An 18353-nucleotide genomic window follows, 5' to 3' on the forward strand; every position below is an offset into this window, starting at 1 on the left:
CCTACGGTGATGTTACATATCCAGACGGTGAGGAACGTGCGAACAATAAATGCCACACTCGCACTTGCAGAGTGTCCAGGCAATTGTGGTACAGAACAGCCACATCACACATTGCAGCTAATATTAGCATCTACCAGCTGTATTTGGCACCCATTTTTCCTTTGGTTTGCCTCTTTGTCTATGAATTTCTGCACAATGGAATGCAAAGTTCATTTCTTCCTCCTGCCTCTCATCACCTCTGACGCCAAACAGGCGTAAATTACTGTGGAAAGGTTAGAAATTTAACCTTAACATTTTGTTTTCAAAATGACAGCTTCCTGTAAGTTTAAAAGTTTTTTTAAGGAAACTTCTCTGTTTTGGAAGATCTGCAGGTGAGTATCCTATAATGTGGCTGATGATAAAACAGCTTTTCTCAATTGACGGCAGATGTGAAGCCTGTGTGCCAAGCTACGCAACATCCCCTTTCTGGGATCACTTTTTTGCTTGCTTTTTCATGGATCTGTGTGTTTTTAGGTGGGTGCTGGGATCTCACTTAGAGCTATGCCTTCAGCACTCAACCCCGCCAACACAAAACTGCATTTACAAAGACTTGACCTCACATGTGGCACCAAAAATAAGTAACAGCCCATAAAGCTTGAAAGAATGGGTGATTTATTGCCTTATTGTGAATATGCACTCTCCAGAGACTCAATAAAGTGCTTGCTTGGGAGAGTCCACAATTCACAGCAATAGGGTGGCTTTCCACCACGCCTGTGCTGGGCAGAGGTGAGCTGGGGTCACTAATAAATGGTGGTTGAAGTGAAGCTTCATTGATAATAAGACAGAAAAAAACATCGCATCCTGTGAGCTCCTATGAGAAACATGACTAGTTCGCCCATGGGCATGTACCTTTTCACGCAGGACTCAATCATGTCACTTGCCATAAGCTTCAAGCGTTGCTCTAAGTGTTTTCCAAACTCCTCCTCAGGCCAGTGCAAATCCCGAATGAAGGTCTGTAGGGCATCAAGTTTCCAGAACAGATCTTCCGAGGTGCCTGATCCATTGCTGGCAGGGCAAAATGAGAATAAAAGTCATAAGTGGCATCAGGCTCTTTGTAACCTGATGTGGAGACCATTCCTGCAACAAGTGTAGAGCAGACAGTAGTTTCATACACAGGACAACGCTGGCAATCTCCACCATCAGGATTTTGAGTTTTACCATACAGTTGCCTAATCTACCTTGCTGTCATCACCCACAAAACTTTCCAGACCAGATGAGTAAGACAACATTATGAGTTACACATATTAACAGGAAGAATGTGTGTATGGTAAAAATCAGCCTTAGTTAATAACCACATTAAGGTATGTGATTATTAAGAATTAAGGCCAGAAATTGTGGTAGAAAATCCTCGATCAATAATAACTGCCATACTAGACTGTATGCAGTTATTAAGATCTAGGGTTTCATGCAATTCTCCCCCCTCTGAATTATAGCTTGAGTTTGCCTTGTCCCCCGCAGTGAGGCCCCGTTTCCAGGTAAGGGACAGTGCTAACAAGTGGTGAGCGAGGACACGCTTTATCTCTTGAACAGCTGAAAAAAAATCCCGGTAAGTCAATTGAGCTAAGGGCACTAGACATCTCAAATCCAGGAGTTTTGGCAGGATTGACCGCTGCACCTTTTCACAGATCTGCCTCTTGCAAAGGCATCTATAGGACAACAAATCTCCATTTTTTTTAAATTTATTTTGCAACATCTTTGGTCTGTCACAAAACTCTGAATTTCTCTCCCAAGCATATATTCTCGTACCCACACCCCTGCCCAGATGGAAGTCTTTGGTCCTGCAGTGTGTAGCTACACCGGCTCTTTTCACAGTATAATTATATCTCAAACCTCCACTTACAGAATAAAAATACAGAACTGGATTGCGCTCTGTTTGTGCAGAGAAATTTATGCATCCATAACCCTTTTCTCTCCCTCTCTCCTTCTCCCTCACTTTTTTTCAGAACAATTACCGAGGGAGCTTCAAGAGTTTCAACCCCCTCCTCGCATACCACTAATGCTAACACAGTAATTTATAAGATATTTAACACACCATGCATTACCACTTGTGCTGACATCATCTATAGAAACAGATGAGGGAGGGTGTTTCTATTGTGACAGATGCCAGCTGCATTGAGTTAATGCTAGAGGAGATCGGAGCTAATGCATACACGGCTACCGCAAGGTGAGAACCGTAGTCCCAACATGCTAGAGGGGTCCTGCGGGGTCCTGCGCTAACAGAGTTACCGAGATAAAGAATGAATCGTCTCGGTTGTAGGAGAAACGTATCTGAGACTAAGCAACAGGTAACATGTCCTTGATGGAGGGGAAGGGTGAGTAGAAGGAAACCAGGGAGGCGAAAAGATAAAGAATCAGGCATTTCCTTTAACCAGAGGACAAGCTTGTACAACAGTCTCAAGTGTTCATCTACCATCAGTTTTTAGTTTCACCTGGTTCAAACCTGTGCTTGGGTATAAATAAGGTTTAACAGTCTAAACCCAGTTTTGGAATGGCATGAATTTATGTTTTAAATAATGAAATACTACAAATACAATAATTGGTATTTACTACAGCAACATTATGACACCGATTTGGTTACAAAATTTTTAAAGCAGTATTCTTGGTCTTTTTCTCACTTTTGGTTAGGGCTCCGTGCAAGTAAACAATATAGTATATTAATTTCCAGGATGTACTGTTAATATTTGCTTGTGAGCACCGCAATTACTCTAATCACGTAGGCAGCTTGCAATGTACCACGGATGCTCAAGCATTGTCAGAGGGATTATCCAATTTTCTCTCATGACATGATTCTTATCTTTTCAAGGGCAATACCACAAAGCATGCACAGAGAAAGATTAAAACTTTCAAGTACTCTTTACAGACAACTGCCTAAGCTAGCCTTTAATATAGCTATCTTAGCATGAATATGAGTTGTATAGCTTTGAAACATAAACAACCGTGCTAATATTTAAAAAGTTTTAAAAATCTATTAAAAAATCAAACATCAGTGTTTGGTTTACTTCTGGTTCGTTACCACTGCTCTGCAATAAAGCCTGCATGAGGCTAATGGCAGAGGCATTTTGGTGGACTCCAGGTGTAGATGTAATCGAGGGTGTTTCAGCAACAATGACGGGGGTAGTTTTGGGGGACTTCTTCAGTTTTTTCTTTTAAGTGAGAAGGTAGGGAAAAAGCAACATATTTGTGTAGCGCTGGCTGAGATCACCCCATGCCAACCCTAAATAACCCTCTAGGAATCTGGATGGAGAACTGGCAAGATCTCAGTTCCTGTGCTAGGACATCTCGGGAGATGAGCAACCTCAAATGCTGAGATTTGGGTTGATCCCACTGTGTACCACGCTCCACACTGCTTGGTGGCTGGGACATTCCAGGGAAATCTGCTATAAAAATAGAATTTGCCTAACCTGTGCTCAGGATTTGCGGTGTGTGTCCCCTGCGCTCCACCCGTGCACCCTGGGACGCTCGGACAGGGACCTGGGAGCACAAGGCTCCTACAGAGCAACTGCTTTGACACTGTGCCCAATTTTCCAGGTCATAATCTAAAGCTCACATTGAAAATATCTTTCTTTAGTTGGTTGTGGCATTATTCAGGCTGTAATGATGGCTATGGAGCTCTAATCGCTCTCTGGGGCCTCGCCCAACACGAATAAGAATTGTTGCAGGATGTTCCTCTTTCTGTTTCATCAAAATCAGGACACAAATTATTATCTGGGAAATGCGGAGCTTCCATTAAATAAGATTCACTTTTAGATCTACATCTGGTCCACAGAAATTGGTTGACTGGCATTGAAATTGGTTCATCTTCTCTTTTGGACAAAACTCTTTGCTGAGACACATAATGTCACATTATAAGCTCTCTGGTTTGTACCTTGTTCAGACCATGTCCCATTGTCGACAGCTGTTTTGTAAAGCAAGGTACTTGCTCAAACTCTCAGTGGGAGTAAGATGAATTTTCAAGATTTATACAAAAAAAACCCTCAAAATACACATGCCAGAAATTCACTAGTGTCTCGTTCAGAAAATGTCTAATTAACTGTATCACTCTTTAAAGTTTTATATAATGCACAGAAACAAACAATACATATCCATGCCAAGATTACTTTAAATTTAAATGAGATCTAATTTGAACTGAATACACACTCAGAATCATAAATAGCAGCCATCCATGACGGTGCAGAAAAGCTAGGCATTTGTGGGATGCCTAGTGGGATGTTAACTGGTAGATTTGGTACTTTAGGGAGATTCACATTTGGTAGATTCACATTGGGCAGATTACTTGTTAAACTCCTGTGGAAGAAACAGACAGAAAGAAAAAATACCATAACAGTGACAATGCAGATGTAGCAGAAGCACGTGACACTCGTAAACAAATCTGCAAAGTTCACAGCACGACGACAGTTAAAACACTAAAGCAAAACATTTCAGAAAGAAGCATGAGTATGGAAGCTTAAGTGTACTGGGTTTGCAGTCTGCAATAAAAAGCAAGTTACTTAAAAAAAAAAAAAAAAAAAAACAACAGAATGAAAAGAAGAAGAATCACAAAGTAGCAAATTAACAGAGTGCTCAAACACCCGCAGAAAATAACTCCACCTTCAAGTCCTGATACCATTTCAGAGTGCAGAGAGCAGTGGAAAAACCTCTCTCGTAAGGGAGTCTCAGTTCTTACACACTCAGTTAGGCTGGATGAAAGAGCTAAACTAAGAGACCTACTAGAGAACTGGGATTCAAAACAATAAACAGAGTTTGAATTTCCAGCCCTGCAGAAGTTCGTAAGAGTTCTTCTTGCCACTAAATTCAATGGGGTCGGGATTTCACTCCAAAACCTCTGTCTGCTTTGTACTCTACAAATAACAAAGATGTGCGAATCTGGAGCAATGAAATGGTGAACCACAAGGTTCTTCCTCAGCGAAGACTCGTGCCCTGATCCTGCCCTTGCATTCCTGGGTGCGGAGAAAAGGGGTCCCACAGGTTGCCCAGCTCTACATACCTGCACTGTGAATGAATTGCACTTAATAAATCCAGGACTGGTATGTCAATATTTCTTGGCTGGAAGTGGATCACGGGGTGATGAAGACATTCAAAGGTTAATTTATGAAGCATGTGTACTTGGGCATCATGACTTCAATAAATATTTTCAGACGTGCAACTGTTATGCAAATAGAGATCTTTTAAAAGTGGGCTAGTGTATTAATTTAATGCAACAATGTGCGGTGTAACAGCACCGCGTGCCCAAAGTTTGCAAAACACCCTGACGTATTTTAGTGTGCTAGGTCTCTAGATGTTATAATTGGTCTAATTCTGTTTTAACGAGTGTCTCATCACAGTTATCTTTTACATGCAAAAGAAAAACATCATGGGATTTGGGAATCAGCAAAGAGAGAACTCAGTTACCCAAGTCCCATGTTTCCCGGCTCACAGAAAAGAAGCCAGTTTCAGAGGTGTACCTTGTTTCTGCCTTAATCCAGTAATGCCGTATGGCGCACTGGGACACAACCCACAGGTGGTTTTACAGTCCCATTTGAGGAACAAAACCAGATGCTTTGACACCGTTTTCACCGGGTCATTATTTGGGCTGAGTGAAAATGGAATCAGGACTTCAGGATTTCAGCTTCACCCTGCACCGCTGAAGCTACTGGAAGCTTTTCTACTGATGTGCATGGACACAGCTTCAGCATTCAAACCTCCCTGCTCTCGGTGACGGCACCAGGACGTGCCACCTTAGCAGGTCTCTCCCATTCCCCTGGATTAAATGAGTTACTGTATAGGCAGCATTATCTGGACTCTTGGAAAACTATCGAATTATATACTATGTCTTTCAAGGCATATTAAAATCTTAGTGACTTCCTTGAGTCATGTTTTGAACTCCATTTCTTACTGCAAGTTTTATATATCAAAACTCAAAGTAACGGAATCGAGTTGGCTATATTGAATAAATGTTTCCTAATGCAACAGAAGATTTGAACCACATCTCTGCAAGAGCTCAGCTTGTCATTGGTGGTAAGTCTTAGGGAACAGACTTTATCCTCATTCTCCCTTTGTGAATAAAATCCCTTGCTGGGGAGGAAAACCACAACCCAAAGTCTTTTTCTAGTGAAAAAAAAAAAAAAGTATGTTCTTGTTTTCTTTTGTTTCTATGATTCTTAGTAGATTTGACTTCACGCTATCTGCTTGTTCTCTGTTAGGCAGTAAGCAGATATGAGAATTTGCTAACGTAACAAAGCTGTCCATTGTTTCCATTCATACTGTATTTGCTATTAAGATGATACGATTATTGAATGAGACACAGACTCCATAGTGATTGAGAGAGTGTTAAATCTTCAGAAATGGCAGTGCATGTGGTTAGATACTGATATGGAATAAATAAAGAAATAGCAAGAGGTGGACAACATATAAATGTATAAGGAAAAGCAACTTAAATAACTTAGCCAGATGGTAAATACATAAATCAGAGGACCTTTGGTTTTAATATTAAAATTCAAGAAGTGACAGTGTTATATTAATAAAAACACTGTATTAATAAAATATGACTTCTAGAGTAAACAGTATACTATATTCACACGGAAACATATTTCTTTTATACAACACATTATTTTGCTGATGCAAGGATATGTTGCAAGAATAAGTTAGTACTCTTAAAACAAAACAAAACAGCAAAATAATGGAGTATATTATGTTAACATACAGTAACTAATTTTAAAAATATTCTCCTGAATTGACATGCACAGTTTTGCAGGTTCAACCGATCTAATTATCTGACTAACAGTTGCAGTGAGACCTGTAAAAAATGATTAATATTACCAACAAATGTTCCAGCCTGCAGTTGCTCAGACCATAAAACTACAGGTCCAAGATGAGAAACTGTTTCTAGAAGCCAGCCATGCCTATTTAATATAGATGGCTAAAAATAACCTCAGCCATCAGGCAGGGAATGTGGGCATTTGCATCAACAAGATGAGGGCTGTCTGATTTAAGACGACTCAGCTTCAGGACTGGATCCTGATACGTTTGATAAAAGACGCACACTCTGGAGCCGTACTGCTTGTTTTCTTGGCTTCTTCTGATTCACCCCCGTTTGTGTCTGGTAGCTGTGGAAATGGCTTTCACCTGTACTGTCTGCTGGGAAATTCTCAGCGCAAACAGACTGGCAACATACCCCTGGACAACATCCCAACGCTCACACCGTACGGTAGCACCGATCACAGAAAACAAGCCCGATCGCAGAGGGGCTGCTCCTGTAGAGCTGCCCTAGTACTGAAATGAGGGCAGAAAAATCACAGTGTCTTTACTGAGTTGTCTCCTGGCTTCAGAACAGAGCTAAACGAGAGCCTTGTCCATACTTAAATGCTCAGTTCCTATGGGATGCCTGAAATGATTTAGTGATGGAAGATGCAAACGCCTGTCTCTTCCATCACTATAAATGCTTACAACCTTACTGCCTAGGCTGAGCAAGTGCTCAAGAGCAAATCTTTTCACAAAAGCCTTGATGTGAAGCAAAGAGCTTGATAGTGAAGTAGGCAGTCAAATCTGTGCTCTTCCTCTGACTGACAGGCAGAATAGTAACAAAAATACTCATTTTCACTACAGCGATGCTTCTTTTAAGGGGAGACATTTTTCACTAGCATTTTGTAGTAGTACAGCCTTATAAAATGATTGGTATAATCACACTGTTCAAGTTCTTACATTTATATTAATGATACATTTATAAATAGTTTGCAAAGGGTTAGTGAGCAATTAATAGATGCTAAAGCCAGGACTATAGTGCGGTAGAGACAGCCATAGGTCAATGAGTAATGTCCTAGTCAAGCGATTGAAACTGGTTGTCATTGCACCGGCTTTAGCATTTGCTCAAAAAGATCTTTCAACACAGACACACACACAGAGACGCACACACACACGTACGTGTCTGCTGGCTGCAAGATAAATCAGCGTTCTCCAAGAAGCTAGCATGAAAAAAAACCCATTGCAAACCCTACTTTTCCAAGACCTCTCAACTCACCAGAGAACAGACCTACTCTGTATCCTCCGTATTTGGATGACTGTGCGAAGGACAAGTGTTCCACATTTCTCTGCGTGGATTCATACAAGCACACCAGCTGCTCTAGCTATAGGGCACGGACCCCCTGCAAATTCAGCAGCTCTGCAGAGGCAGATTACATAGCCCTCATGAGCACATTACATCGATGCTTCTTCCCCCCATGTTTGCGATACTTAACAGTATCTCTCTCACTGTTTGTGATTTCTATACCTAACTCCTTGTAGCATAAGGTACAGAGTATTCAGCAATGAAAATAGAAGAAATACATGCTTGCAAACTGCCATCTGGTCAGGTTATGGAGGGCTACATATTTCAGCCTCGATTGCAAGCACGAGCATAGAGAAACCCTTTCAAAAGACTTTATGTTGTGGAATAATTTCTTAGTTAACAGGAGATAATGAGATTTCCTTCTCACAATTCACTGTAGAGATCCAAAGCAGGACAACAGTAAGCTTGGTGGAATGGACAGCCACGATGATCTACCTTTTCTGGCCAACCTGAAGGCCTTTCTTCAAAGCAGAGGGAAGCCATACAAAAACATACTGCAGTGTTCCCAGTCCCCAAAAAGCTCTGCTGGAGAGGCAGCAATGGAAGGCCGTGACTTGGATGGAAATTGGCTGGTCCAAACTATTTGAGAATCAACGGCCAAAAATTCAACTGTGCTGCAGTATGGACATGTGGGGGGAGAAGGAGGTAGATACGTGAGGGCAAATCAAACAAAATAAGTCTCTGACCCGAGTTCTTCTGCAAGTTCACTGTTGATCAGACAAAGAGGAGCAGGTGGTCTGCCCAGGAGGCGAAAGATGAAGATGTCTTAACATTTAGTTCTGAACAGCGCATCCAAACTGTCATAAGGTCCTAGGAACGACACCCCTCTTTTCCCTTACACAGTATGTGCCACCCTCTGTGCGTCCGCTGGTTTCTTCCTTCGCCGGGTCACATCGCGTTAAGCCAGCATTTGCAACTCGCACTTTTGTGTGCGAGACACAAGAACAAAATACCGACTAGTGAAAAAAAACCCAACCCTGGAGTGCATCTTTTCACCAGATGGACACAAGCTTCTTGTGAAAAGCACCCACTTTCCTGCTGGAAGAAATCTTTTAAATACCCAAGTCTGTAAGACAGATAGTCCATTCTGGGCTTTCGCTTGAAACTGCAGCGCTCAAAGCACTCTGTAACTGGAACTCCAGAAGGGAATAATCATTACAAGAGAACTATGAAAAGATCTTTTATTAACTATCAAAGATAACTTGAAAATGATGGATAATAGCATACCCAGGGATAAAGCATTTTGACAGGCAAGCACCACAGCCAAGTACTTATGGACATCTATAGTTAAGCCACAGAAGTCATTAAAAGCCCAAATGATGTCAGCTCCTGACAAAAGAAAAAAGCAGAACGAATTGCTTATTGACTGCTTGACTGAGGTGGACAGGTACACAGAGCTAACTGCCTCTACTTCATAATAGACAAGGAAATACAAACATATTCATTACTAAAGCAGAGCTCTGAAACTAAACTTAATGCTAACTTCGAAGTGCAATTCTGCTTGAAGGAGTGGCTGTAAAAATGGCATTCTCCTACTCGAAAGATCTATTTCTTCTATGTTTTCTGGGTCACATCTGCTTATTTGAAACAAGATTTTTTAGGATTTTTAATCCTGTTAGCCTGCAGACCAAAGACAGCAAATGGAAAGTGAGAGAGAATCCTGAATGCCAGCCACTTAACCCCACTCAAAACAGAGGGGATGATCAGGTGTCAAGAAAAGGCCTGAGATTTGGCAGGCAGAATCCTTACGGATGCTGAGGATGCACACGAAAGAAAGGAAAAAACCTGGGTACTCAGACTCCAGGTTGCATATGGGAGGCTGGCTGCCGAACAAAATCTCTTTTCCTTGTAAACGGAACATATTTGGTGTGAAAAGCCCTGAAAGACCACACGTTCTTTTATACAGCAACCTCTGAGAGTGCAGTGCCACTTAACTTTGCCTAGAGAATCACAAAAAAGCAGGGAAAATAGTCTTTCCAGAGGTCACCTGGTCCGAATCCCCTGTCTGAGCCACCACCAGACTCACACTGCTTGCAAAGGGTCGATCTTTCTCTTTTAATACCTTTATTAGAAGGAAAAGACAGTTCTTTTCCTTTGTATGATCTGACTTGGCTTTTTAGAGCAAGCATGACAGGGTTCAGCAATGCTTCAAAACCTGTGAAATAACAACAGTAATCCAAAGCACATGCCACATTTTTATCATTCACCAGCTCTTGAGTTCAATTTGGGTTTTTCTCAGGCTACTCATTTCTTGCTGGTAAACTCCTAGTTCTCCAAATTTAATAATTGATTCTGCTTGAATCATCTCGCCTGTGTTTCACTATGGTTTCTGCGTGCCTAATTCTACAGGCAAGGGAGCTGGGACCAGGCAGAGCTGCCCTGGGACACGGGGACACGTGCAGCCATCAGTCGCAGGACTGATGCAAGAAGCACAACGCTGCACTATCCCTCCATGGGGTGGGTGGAAAAAATGAGTATTGGGAAGAATAAGTACAGCAGTGATTCACACAGGTTATAGGGCTGGACTGAACACAGTGAAGCAAGGGGTTTTTGTTCTGAAAAGGAGCTGTTTGAGTTCAAAAGGAGCATTGGAAAGGCCTTTTAGAATGGGATCCAAAAAGCCACGCCAGCTAAGAAGGTTTTTCACATTTTCATGCTTCCATGTCCAAAGGCACACAGTTCAAACTGAGGCAGCAATGCATTTCAAAAAGTAAATAGCATTTCCCTCATTAACTCGAAAACCCTGAAGAGATCAGGCCTTCTATTTTTAGCAATAAACTAGAAAATCTAAAGCACTTTCTGCATGTCCAGTCTAACGTTTGCTAATTCATCTCTGTATGAATCTCCATCCATTTGCACCCAAATTCCGATTGTATCAAAGGAGGTTTCCTTACTTTACTGGCTCCCATGACTCCCGCTCAAAGCCCCTGTGAATTGACTGTGCAATTGAGGACTCCATCAGATCGACATATCTAACAACAAGTGGAGCAAACAGGTCTTGGAGGTGTTTGTGGAATTTTCCATTGCACAAATTATCTAGAATAGATAAATAAAAGTATAGTAAGACACCACTGTTACTAAAACCTCTGTAACAAACCACAGCGTGGCACTTCATTACACAACAAATTTGTCAGCGAACAGGAAGAAACTTCAAGAACATAACAGGAGCTGGCATCAGGCACCAATGTTTACGACAAAGACAGCAGGAACGGCTTCTTACTCCAAACAAATAAACAGACAATGAATCTTCTTTTCCATTAATGTCAAACTTACAAATACATTACTACTTCCTGTGAATAAAATGGATGTAAGAAATACAGCATGGCAAACATGGCTTTTGCAGGTAGGAGCATCATCTCTTCTTTGGTTACTCACTACCATGATGCTGGACATTGCTCCCTGAGGATGAGTCCCTGGCTTTTTTATGTGGTTGTAGAAAGCTAACTGGGGCCCCGGTCTGGGACCTAACTGAAGGCAACGCCAATTCTGCCACCAGCTCCCCGGGGAGCGGCGGGACCACTGGGGATAGTGCCAAATCCTCACGGGTTTTGAAGGCATGGGCCCATGTGCTTTGGAGAAGAGCCATATTTCACAAAGCACTATTTTTCTGAACTACTCCTACTTCCATTTACTTTAATATTTTCCTCCCTTCAATAAAATCTTTTAAAGCAGGGACTGTTTTACTCCATGTTAAATAAATGCAGTAGACACATATAAAACGATACACACATTTAATGACAGTGAAATAGAGTACCTAATTCCCTGCTTATCAGGCAGCCATTACCAAGAGACTTGAGAAGATGAAGCAAAATAAAAGTCCAACTTCTCACCTTCGAATGAGGCATTTGATTTAAGGGGTGTCTGTGTGCTTTTTTCTAGTGGAAATGGAACAAAATCAAGCTGATGCTAAAAGAGTATGTACTGTAAACCTCTACCCATCTCAGTTCTCTGTGCAGTACGGAGAGGCTGAAAGCATTATCAGTAACCTGAGCTGCCCACTGAAAAAGAAATGATCAAAATACAATACATACAGTCACTACGGAGGGAATCGTTTAGAAGCTGAAAGAGCGGAAAGCTGTCCCAGGTGTCTGGGGGTTGCACCTCTAACGCAGCGTCCATATCCACTGCAAACAGTGACAGGAAGGTCTCCGCGTGCTCAACCATTAAGTCTGACCACCAAGCAAAGGCCTTCAGAGTTGGTAGAAAAAGATAATAAAGAAGTATGTTAGTTCTAATACAGCACAGGGAAAGATGTTAGGCCACATATCGCAAAAAAAAAAAAAGTGCATCCCATGGAAACTACCTTTATTGTAAAGAGAACAGTGCTTTAAAGTGCTAGCCTGCACAGACAGTGCAAATCACAGGAATCAGGCACCGCTGTTTTAATACAAAAGTTTCCTGTAGAGGATCTAGTCAGAGCTCCACCATAAAGGCACGCAGCTGTAACGTGGCAGAGGTTTTGTCTGTTCAATTTACAATAAATGATTTAATTCATCTTTTGTTATGCTAATTATCAGAAAAATCAACTAATTCTTATTCTAAAGTACAGAAATTTGGGAGTTTCTTCACTGTGCTTGTGGGTTTTCTCCTGTGTTTTTCAACGGTTTAAATTTTATTTGGATTCACTACTTCTATTTGTCTTGAAAAACTAGAAGCCTAAGACATTAAAATCTGTCCTAAATCACTCACACTCTCCTTTAGAGATATTTCAAGCATCACCAATAAAAGTTATTACAGCACTGTTCATTTTACATGGTTAGCTGCACACATCCATACACTACCACCTTCATAAGGCTACTGATTAGGAGACCGATTACAAAGCTCTATTATCAACATGCCAAGATAAAGAAAAAAAATCTACAGCAAGCCTATATTTTCACAGAGGCAGGAAAAAAATATCTCTAAACTTGAAAACCAAAAAATATCAGTGAAGTAACTCATTCTCATGCACATGGGTCCTTAAAATTCACTGTACGGGCTCTCTGACGCGACATTCACATCATACATGGCTCAGATGTGAATGCTGCAAACGCATGCATGCGTGTTTAGTAATCACTTCTGGCTGGGAACATGCAATATGAGAAGTGCTGTCGTTAGGACCATGTGCTGTCATTTTGAAGTGATAGGAAATTACTCAGGGACTTAAAGGATCTAAGACACAGCTCTCCGGCACTTTGCAAGAAAAAGAAACCTCTACCATAGGCACAAGACTGGAGATGAAACAGAGAAGACTGGGAATAGATGAATCAGTTTGAAGAGGAATTGCCAGTCAGGGGGGTATTTTTTGCAGATTTTAGCAGACATGAATAAGCAGAATGGACGTTCACTTTCTCAGGGTTCAGTTTTGATTCACTGATGAAGAACTGCACTGATGCACAGAGCACAACTCCAGCTGCTGGTTCCCTCGGCCATGGAGAGGGAGCAGTGCCCCAAAACCAGGTTACTGCCATGAACCCCTTTAATTCTTCCTATTTTGGCCTGACTTCTCAGCTGCCAGTGATATCGGCAGGGGGTCTTTGGGACTATTTCCACTCCTTTGTTCCCCCAAAATATAAAGCAGTCTGATACTGCCCTGCTATTATTCTGCGAGTTGATATAAAACTGGTGTGAAGACGTGGACAGGTTGGACGTGGCACTCGATATTGTACGCCCAGAGCACATCCAAGACGTAAAATAACCAAAATAACCAAATAACCCCCAAACTAATCTTAGCATTGGGCCCGCCCTGTCATGGGGGTGAAGATGTGGATGAGGCGGCTGTGCCGTGAAGGCACGGCTTTGGTGTGCCCAGGGGCAGGCTGGGCAAACGCCGTGCCCAGAGCAGCAACACCAGCAGGTTACAGTGTCCCTGTGGTCACGGCGTGGGGACAAGGTGGCTACACCGGGCTCCTTCACCTGCAAACTGCCGCCAGCCCCACGCACATGGAGGAAGCCATCGGGCACTGCTGCAGCAACACCTGCCCTGGGTGCTTGGAAAGCCCAGGGGCAGCAGTGATGGTGGCCCTGGGCATTTGCCGAGTTGTTACTCTGGAAAAGCCAAAAGCGAAGCGAGGGAGCCCAGAGGGCTGAGGACACATGGCAATGCTCTTCAGCTCTTCCCCCCACGTCCAGCGCCGGTGTCCAACCGAGCATGTGGCCGGACGCCTGGGAGCGCTGCCTCGGGCGGTGTTGCACCACTGCAAAACCACACAGGAACCGAAAACATCAAGACTCAGGTCTGCTCCCGATGCCTGCTCAAAGCTTGTCCCCGAAGCGCAGGTGGCAAACGAGCGGATGCTGAGCAATGGGGCTGCGGAGGGTCCTCTTAAAAGTAGCAGGGCTCATCTGTGGTTTTCAAAGATGCCGGGGCTGTCCTTGTACCCACATGGTTTTTCTGGCTGTGCCTCTGCCTGCCAAGAGCCTGCCACGCTGTGTCCCCATCAGATACTGCCCACGGGTCTGCAGGCAAAGAGCAATCGCTACGAAGGACCAACAGCAATCGGCATTTGGCGGGGAGGGAAAAGAGGGGAGGCCAAAGAATATCTTCTGCAGCAAAACCCAACATAAACACTTCAGAGTCCTGCAATAAAAACCTGCTTCCGTGAAAAAGGAAAAAAAAAATGCTATTTTTAAGAGAAATTATGAAAAAAAGCATGTGATCATTTGTGGAAAAAACCATGCCCAAACCAGTCACAGTTTCCCTTTTGCTGGAAAAGCAAAATTTTAGCTCCATAAGTCTCTAACTTATATCAGGGTCCTCAACCTCCTCCTCCCTAGTCTCAATGAGCAGGACCTTCCGGCGGTGGGAACGGTAACACCATACTTTGAAAATCTCTTTCAAGATGGTAACATTTTCTTTATTTACCATCTACTTACCTGCTTTGCTTAAAACACAATGTAAAGGGGAAAAAAAAGTGTGCTTTCTAGCCAAACACACCTATTATTGTATATTTTACACATGGATACACATGTATATATGTATGACCTCAAAGAGTTAAAATACATATATACATATACACATATGTATACATAGAGAGAGAAAACACAAGTTTAAAAATAGGTGAATGGCATCGTTTCTGGCATTTGTCGTCGGTCATCCAGAGGAAGGGGAAGGGAGCTGGGAGACGTCTGATGGGAGAGATGGCACAGTGACAGAGATCTCCCGCTCTCACAGGTTACAGACGTCGGCACACGGTTTCAGCTGCGTTTCTGCCTGCGCTGGTTTGCTTCTCTCTTACGGGTAAGACAAACCCAACTGACTAGACACGGTACTTCTGTTGTAATGGTTTTTGAATATTTTCCATGCTCTGAGTATTATTTTCTGGGTTCTCATTAGCGAGTCTGCCTGGATGTCCATGTGGGGAAAAAGGGGGCATGGTTTAATTGCAAAAAATGTTGCTTTTCAGTAAATTAAGGCATTTCTTCAGTAAGTGGTGCAATTTAATTTTCTGCTGAACATCCAAAGTAGACCAAAGAGTCGCACCTTGCAGGTCGAACCTTCTCCAGGTGCATTGACAACATGTCAAAAAAACCTCACCTGGAATAATTTGAAAAAAAAAGCGCAATACCTCAGCAATTCTCATTGCACAGTGAGAGCATAATGTGGCTACAATGCATAATAAAAATCAGCGATAAACCACCCAGCCTCTTCTCTCTCTTCCTTTGGGTGCAATTCAAAGTGTGCAGAGAGCTGGCCAACTGCCTGTACGCTGCTGAAATGCCACAGCCACCCTCAGGACAGGGATTCAATAACGTACCGACAGCGTGCCGGGCTTCTGGAGAGAGATGAATTTCACCCTTCCAGGTCACCGTTCAGAACAAGGGACCAGGATGCCTCCTATCCATGTTGGCATTAACCTTCTGTCTCTAATCAAAACCTTGCGACACAAAAGATGCTGGAGAACAGTTTTGAGTCTTCCTCCTGGTGAGGATCTCGGCAGCGTGGCTGGCTGAATGCGACCGGCCCTGCAACCGCTTCCTTCAGAAGTCTACCATTTTCAAAATAAACTGCATTTTAAAAACAGCTCTTTCCCGGCTGGTTGTACATCCAGCCTGTGCTGGTGATGAGTGGAATAAAACACTCGTGATCCGTGGGCAGGTTATCACAGCTCGTGCGCAAACGCAGCGCTCTCGAGCACCCCCTCGCTTTTGTGAAAATGAAGCTTATTTCACTCCTCACCCCATATATTCTCTCTCTACATATAAATACTGTATATCCAGTACAAGGCACATACAGACAAAACCAGAGGAAGACCACTACCATTCTAGGCACTCGTGTAGTACTTAGTCCATCTCCACCACAGTGTACTAGAGGTCGGGTGAATGCAAAACGACAGAGGTAACAACAGGCTGAGGAGAGTCCAGGCAGGTAGGGTTGTGTTGGGATGTAACTGCAGCGCTCGGAAAATATACCCATTGCTACATGCATGGACCGGACTACTATGCCACATTTACCCTCCTGTGTCAGGCTACCAGCTCCGCAAGCAGCCGACTCGAAGTTGCTGTTACATTCCTCGGTCAAAGTTACGGAAGCGAGGGCAACCCGGGTAAAATCCCAGTAGGAAACATGGCACTGAGAGGGCATGCACGGAATATGACAGGAGTGACTCGTTTCATTCGGTTTAGTCACATACCTCTTTCCCCTGCCAGGATCATCCAAGATTGAATGAACAGTAGAAAAACAGGGAGGAAATTTAAATATGCAATCAAGCATTAGTTGGGTGTTGTGGATTGTTGTGTATTATCAATAAGTTAAATTATACTGCAAATTTAATATACACTGGAATGATTTTTAGGTGATCGTGAAATTATTTATCAAATGCTCTTAATGCAAAATATAGTGAGTATATATATATATATATATCAATGGGAAGGAAAAGAGAAAATAGTGAATGAGTGTTACATTACCTACAGTCATAAACAATAACTGTTCACCCTGAATTTTAAAACGATTAACTTTTCAATACGTATTCAAGAGCACCAGATTTATAGAGAACTCAGGGCTCAATCCTGCAAATACTTACATGGGTACGCAACGTCACTCGCTCGGGCAGAAATGTCCCGACGTGCTGAGAGCGGGACTACAGCCAGCAATGTCAGCTGCCTGTGGGGTCAAGTGTTTCCAGGATCAAGCCTCATGATTTTCTGGTCTACTTTTGACTATGACATGGTTTCAGTGGTTTTAAAACATGAATCTACCTGTTAAAGTGCTTTGAAGAGTTAAGAGTAGTTGTATTAGGCCTTAGATAACCCAAATAATGAGCAACAGAGAATACTTCATCCTAACCTCCGGGACTAATAATTGAGGTATTCCCAATAAGTCAAGGCAGAAGAGGCCAACAGGACACCAGGTGAGTTAATCATGTACTGCAGGGGCCCAAGGAAACCCCTGGAAACAACCTGAACGTTCAGAAAGGGACAAAAAAAGAATTGCTTTGGTTTGTGGTGGTTTTCCTTGCTACAGCTCTGGACAGCAGGAGCAGTAAGCTGCTGCAGGGACCCCGCTAGTGCTGTCTGGAGGCACAAACACAGGACATTATTTGGAAAGCCGACCTTTCTGAAAAGGGGATAGGCTTGCTCTTGTATGTAGTTGGTGGTGAACATATCTGGCCAGATTCAGCTCTTGCTGGCGCTGTACAAAAGGCTGCAGACTGATGTAGAGGAGAGCAGAACTTAATTAATTCCTCGTTTAGCCCTCCCTCCCCTCTGCAAAAGCAATCCTCCTGAACTGTACTTTGCCTTCATCGCACTCCAGCACCATTATTTAAGAATACTTCTGGCTTTTAAAGAAGATAACCCAGCAGCAGTTGGCAAGTCATCACACAAATATACAAAGCTCCTAGCAAGCCACCGGAGCCTGCTGAAGACCTGGGGGACACGACCTCGCAGGGCACCGCTGCTCACCTCCGCATGGTGTTCTTCGTTTTGCTGTAGGACTTCAATTACCAATTCTGCCAGACGTATTGTATCTTCTAACTTTTTAGCTGGTGTGACTAACCGGCCTACATTTTCTGTAGTACAAGAACTCGAGTTAAAAAGGAGGCAGGATGAAAAGCTAGATGTACAGTAAGTTATTTTAGAGGTTTAAAAAAAATCCCATAATATTCTACAGCTTTAAAGATCTTTTCATGCATATGTTAAATGCTTATATAATTAGTACTGAGCAAACCAGAAAGCCGCATTCGTTATTATACTATGAAAATACAGTGCTCCAGCTCCAAATTTCACAATACTGTCAGAGTTGTTTTGCTTTATG

The 18353-nt window shown here is 42.7% G+C and overlaps 1 protein-coding gene across 4 annotated transcripts in view; it reads right to left on the bottom strand.

The window, feature by feature from the left end:
• The window catches only part of CADPS (calcium dependent secretion activator), a gene marked incomplete at both ends in the record, with an annotated part of 223892 nt that overhangs the window by 38620 nt on the left and 166919 nt on the right, over positions 1 to 18353 (bottom strand). For 2 of the 4 annotated variants that reach the window (XM_082322559.1, XM_082322560.1), the window contains 5 exons: positions 889 to 1044; positions 4177 to 4323; positions 11014 to 11155; positions 12151 to 12307; positions 18002 to 18108. In XM_082322559.1, coding sequence (XP_082178685.1) covers positions 889 to 1044; positions 4177 to 4323; positions 11014 to 11155; positions 12151 to 12307; positions 18002 to 18108 — 709 coding nt within the window. The remainder of the gene's footprint in view (positions 1 to 888; positions 1045 to 4176; positions 4324 to 11013; positions 11156 to 12150; positions 12308 to 18001; positions 18109 to 18353) is intronic. The other 2 variants (XM_082322562.1, XM_082322561.1) reach the window with 1 other exon arrangement.

This window comes from Platalea leucorodia (genome assembly GCF_965183815.1).
Source record: "Platalea leucorodia genome assembly, chromosome: 9".
Taxonomy (NCBI): domain Eukaryota; kingdom Metazoa; phylum Chordata; class Aves; order Pelecaniformes; family Threskiornithidae; genus Platalea; species Platalea leucorodia.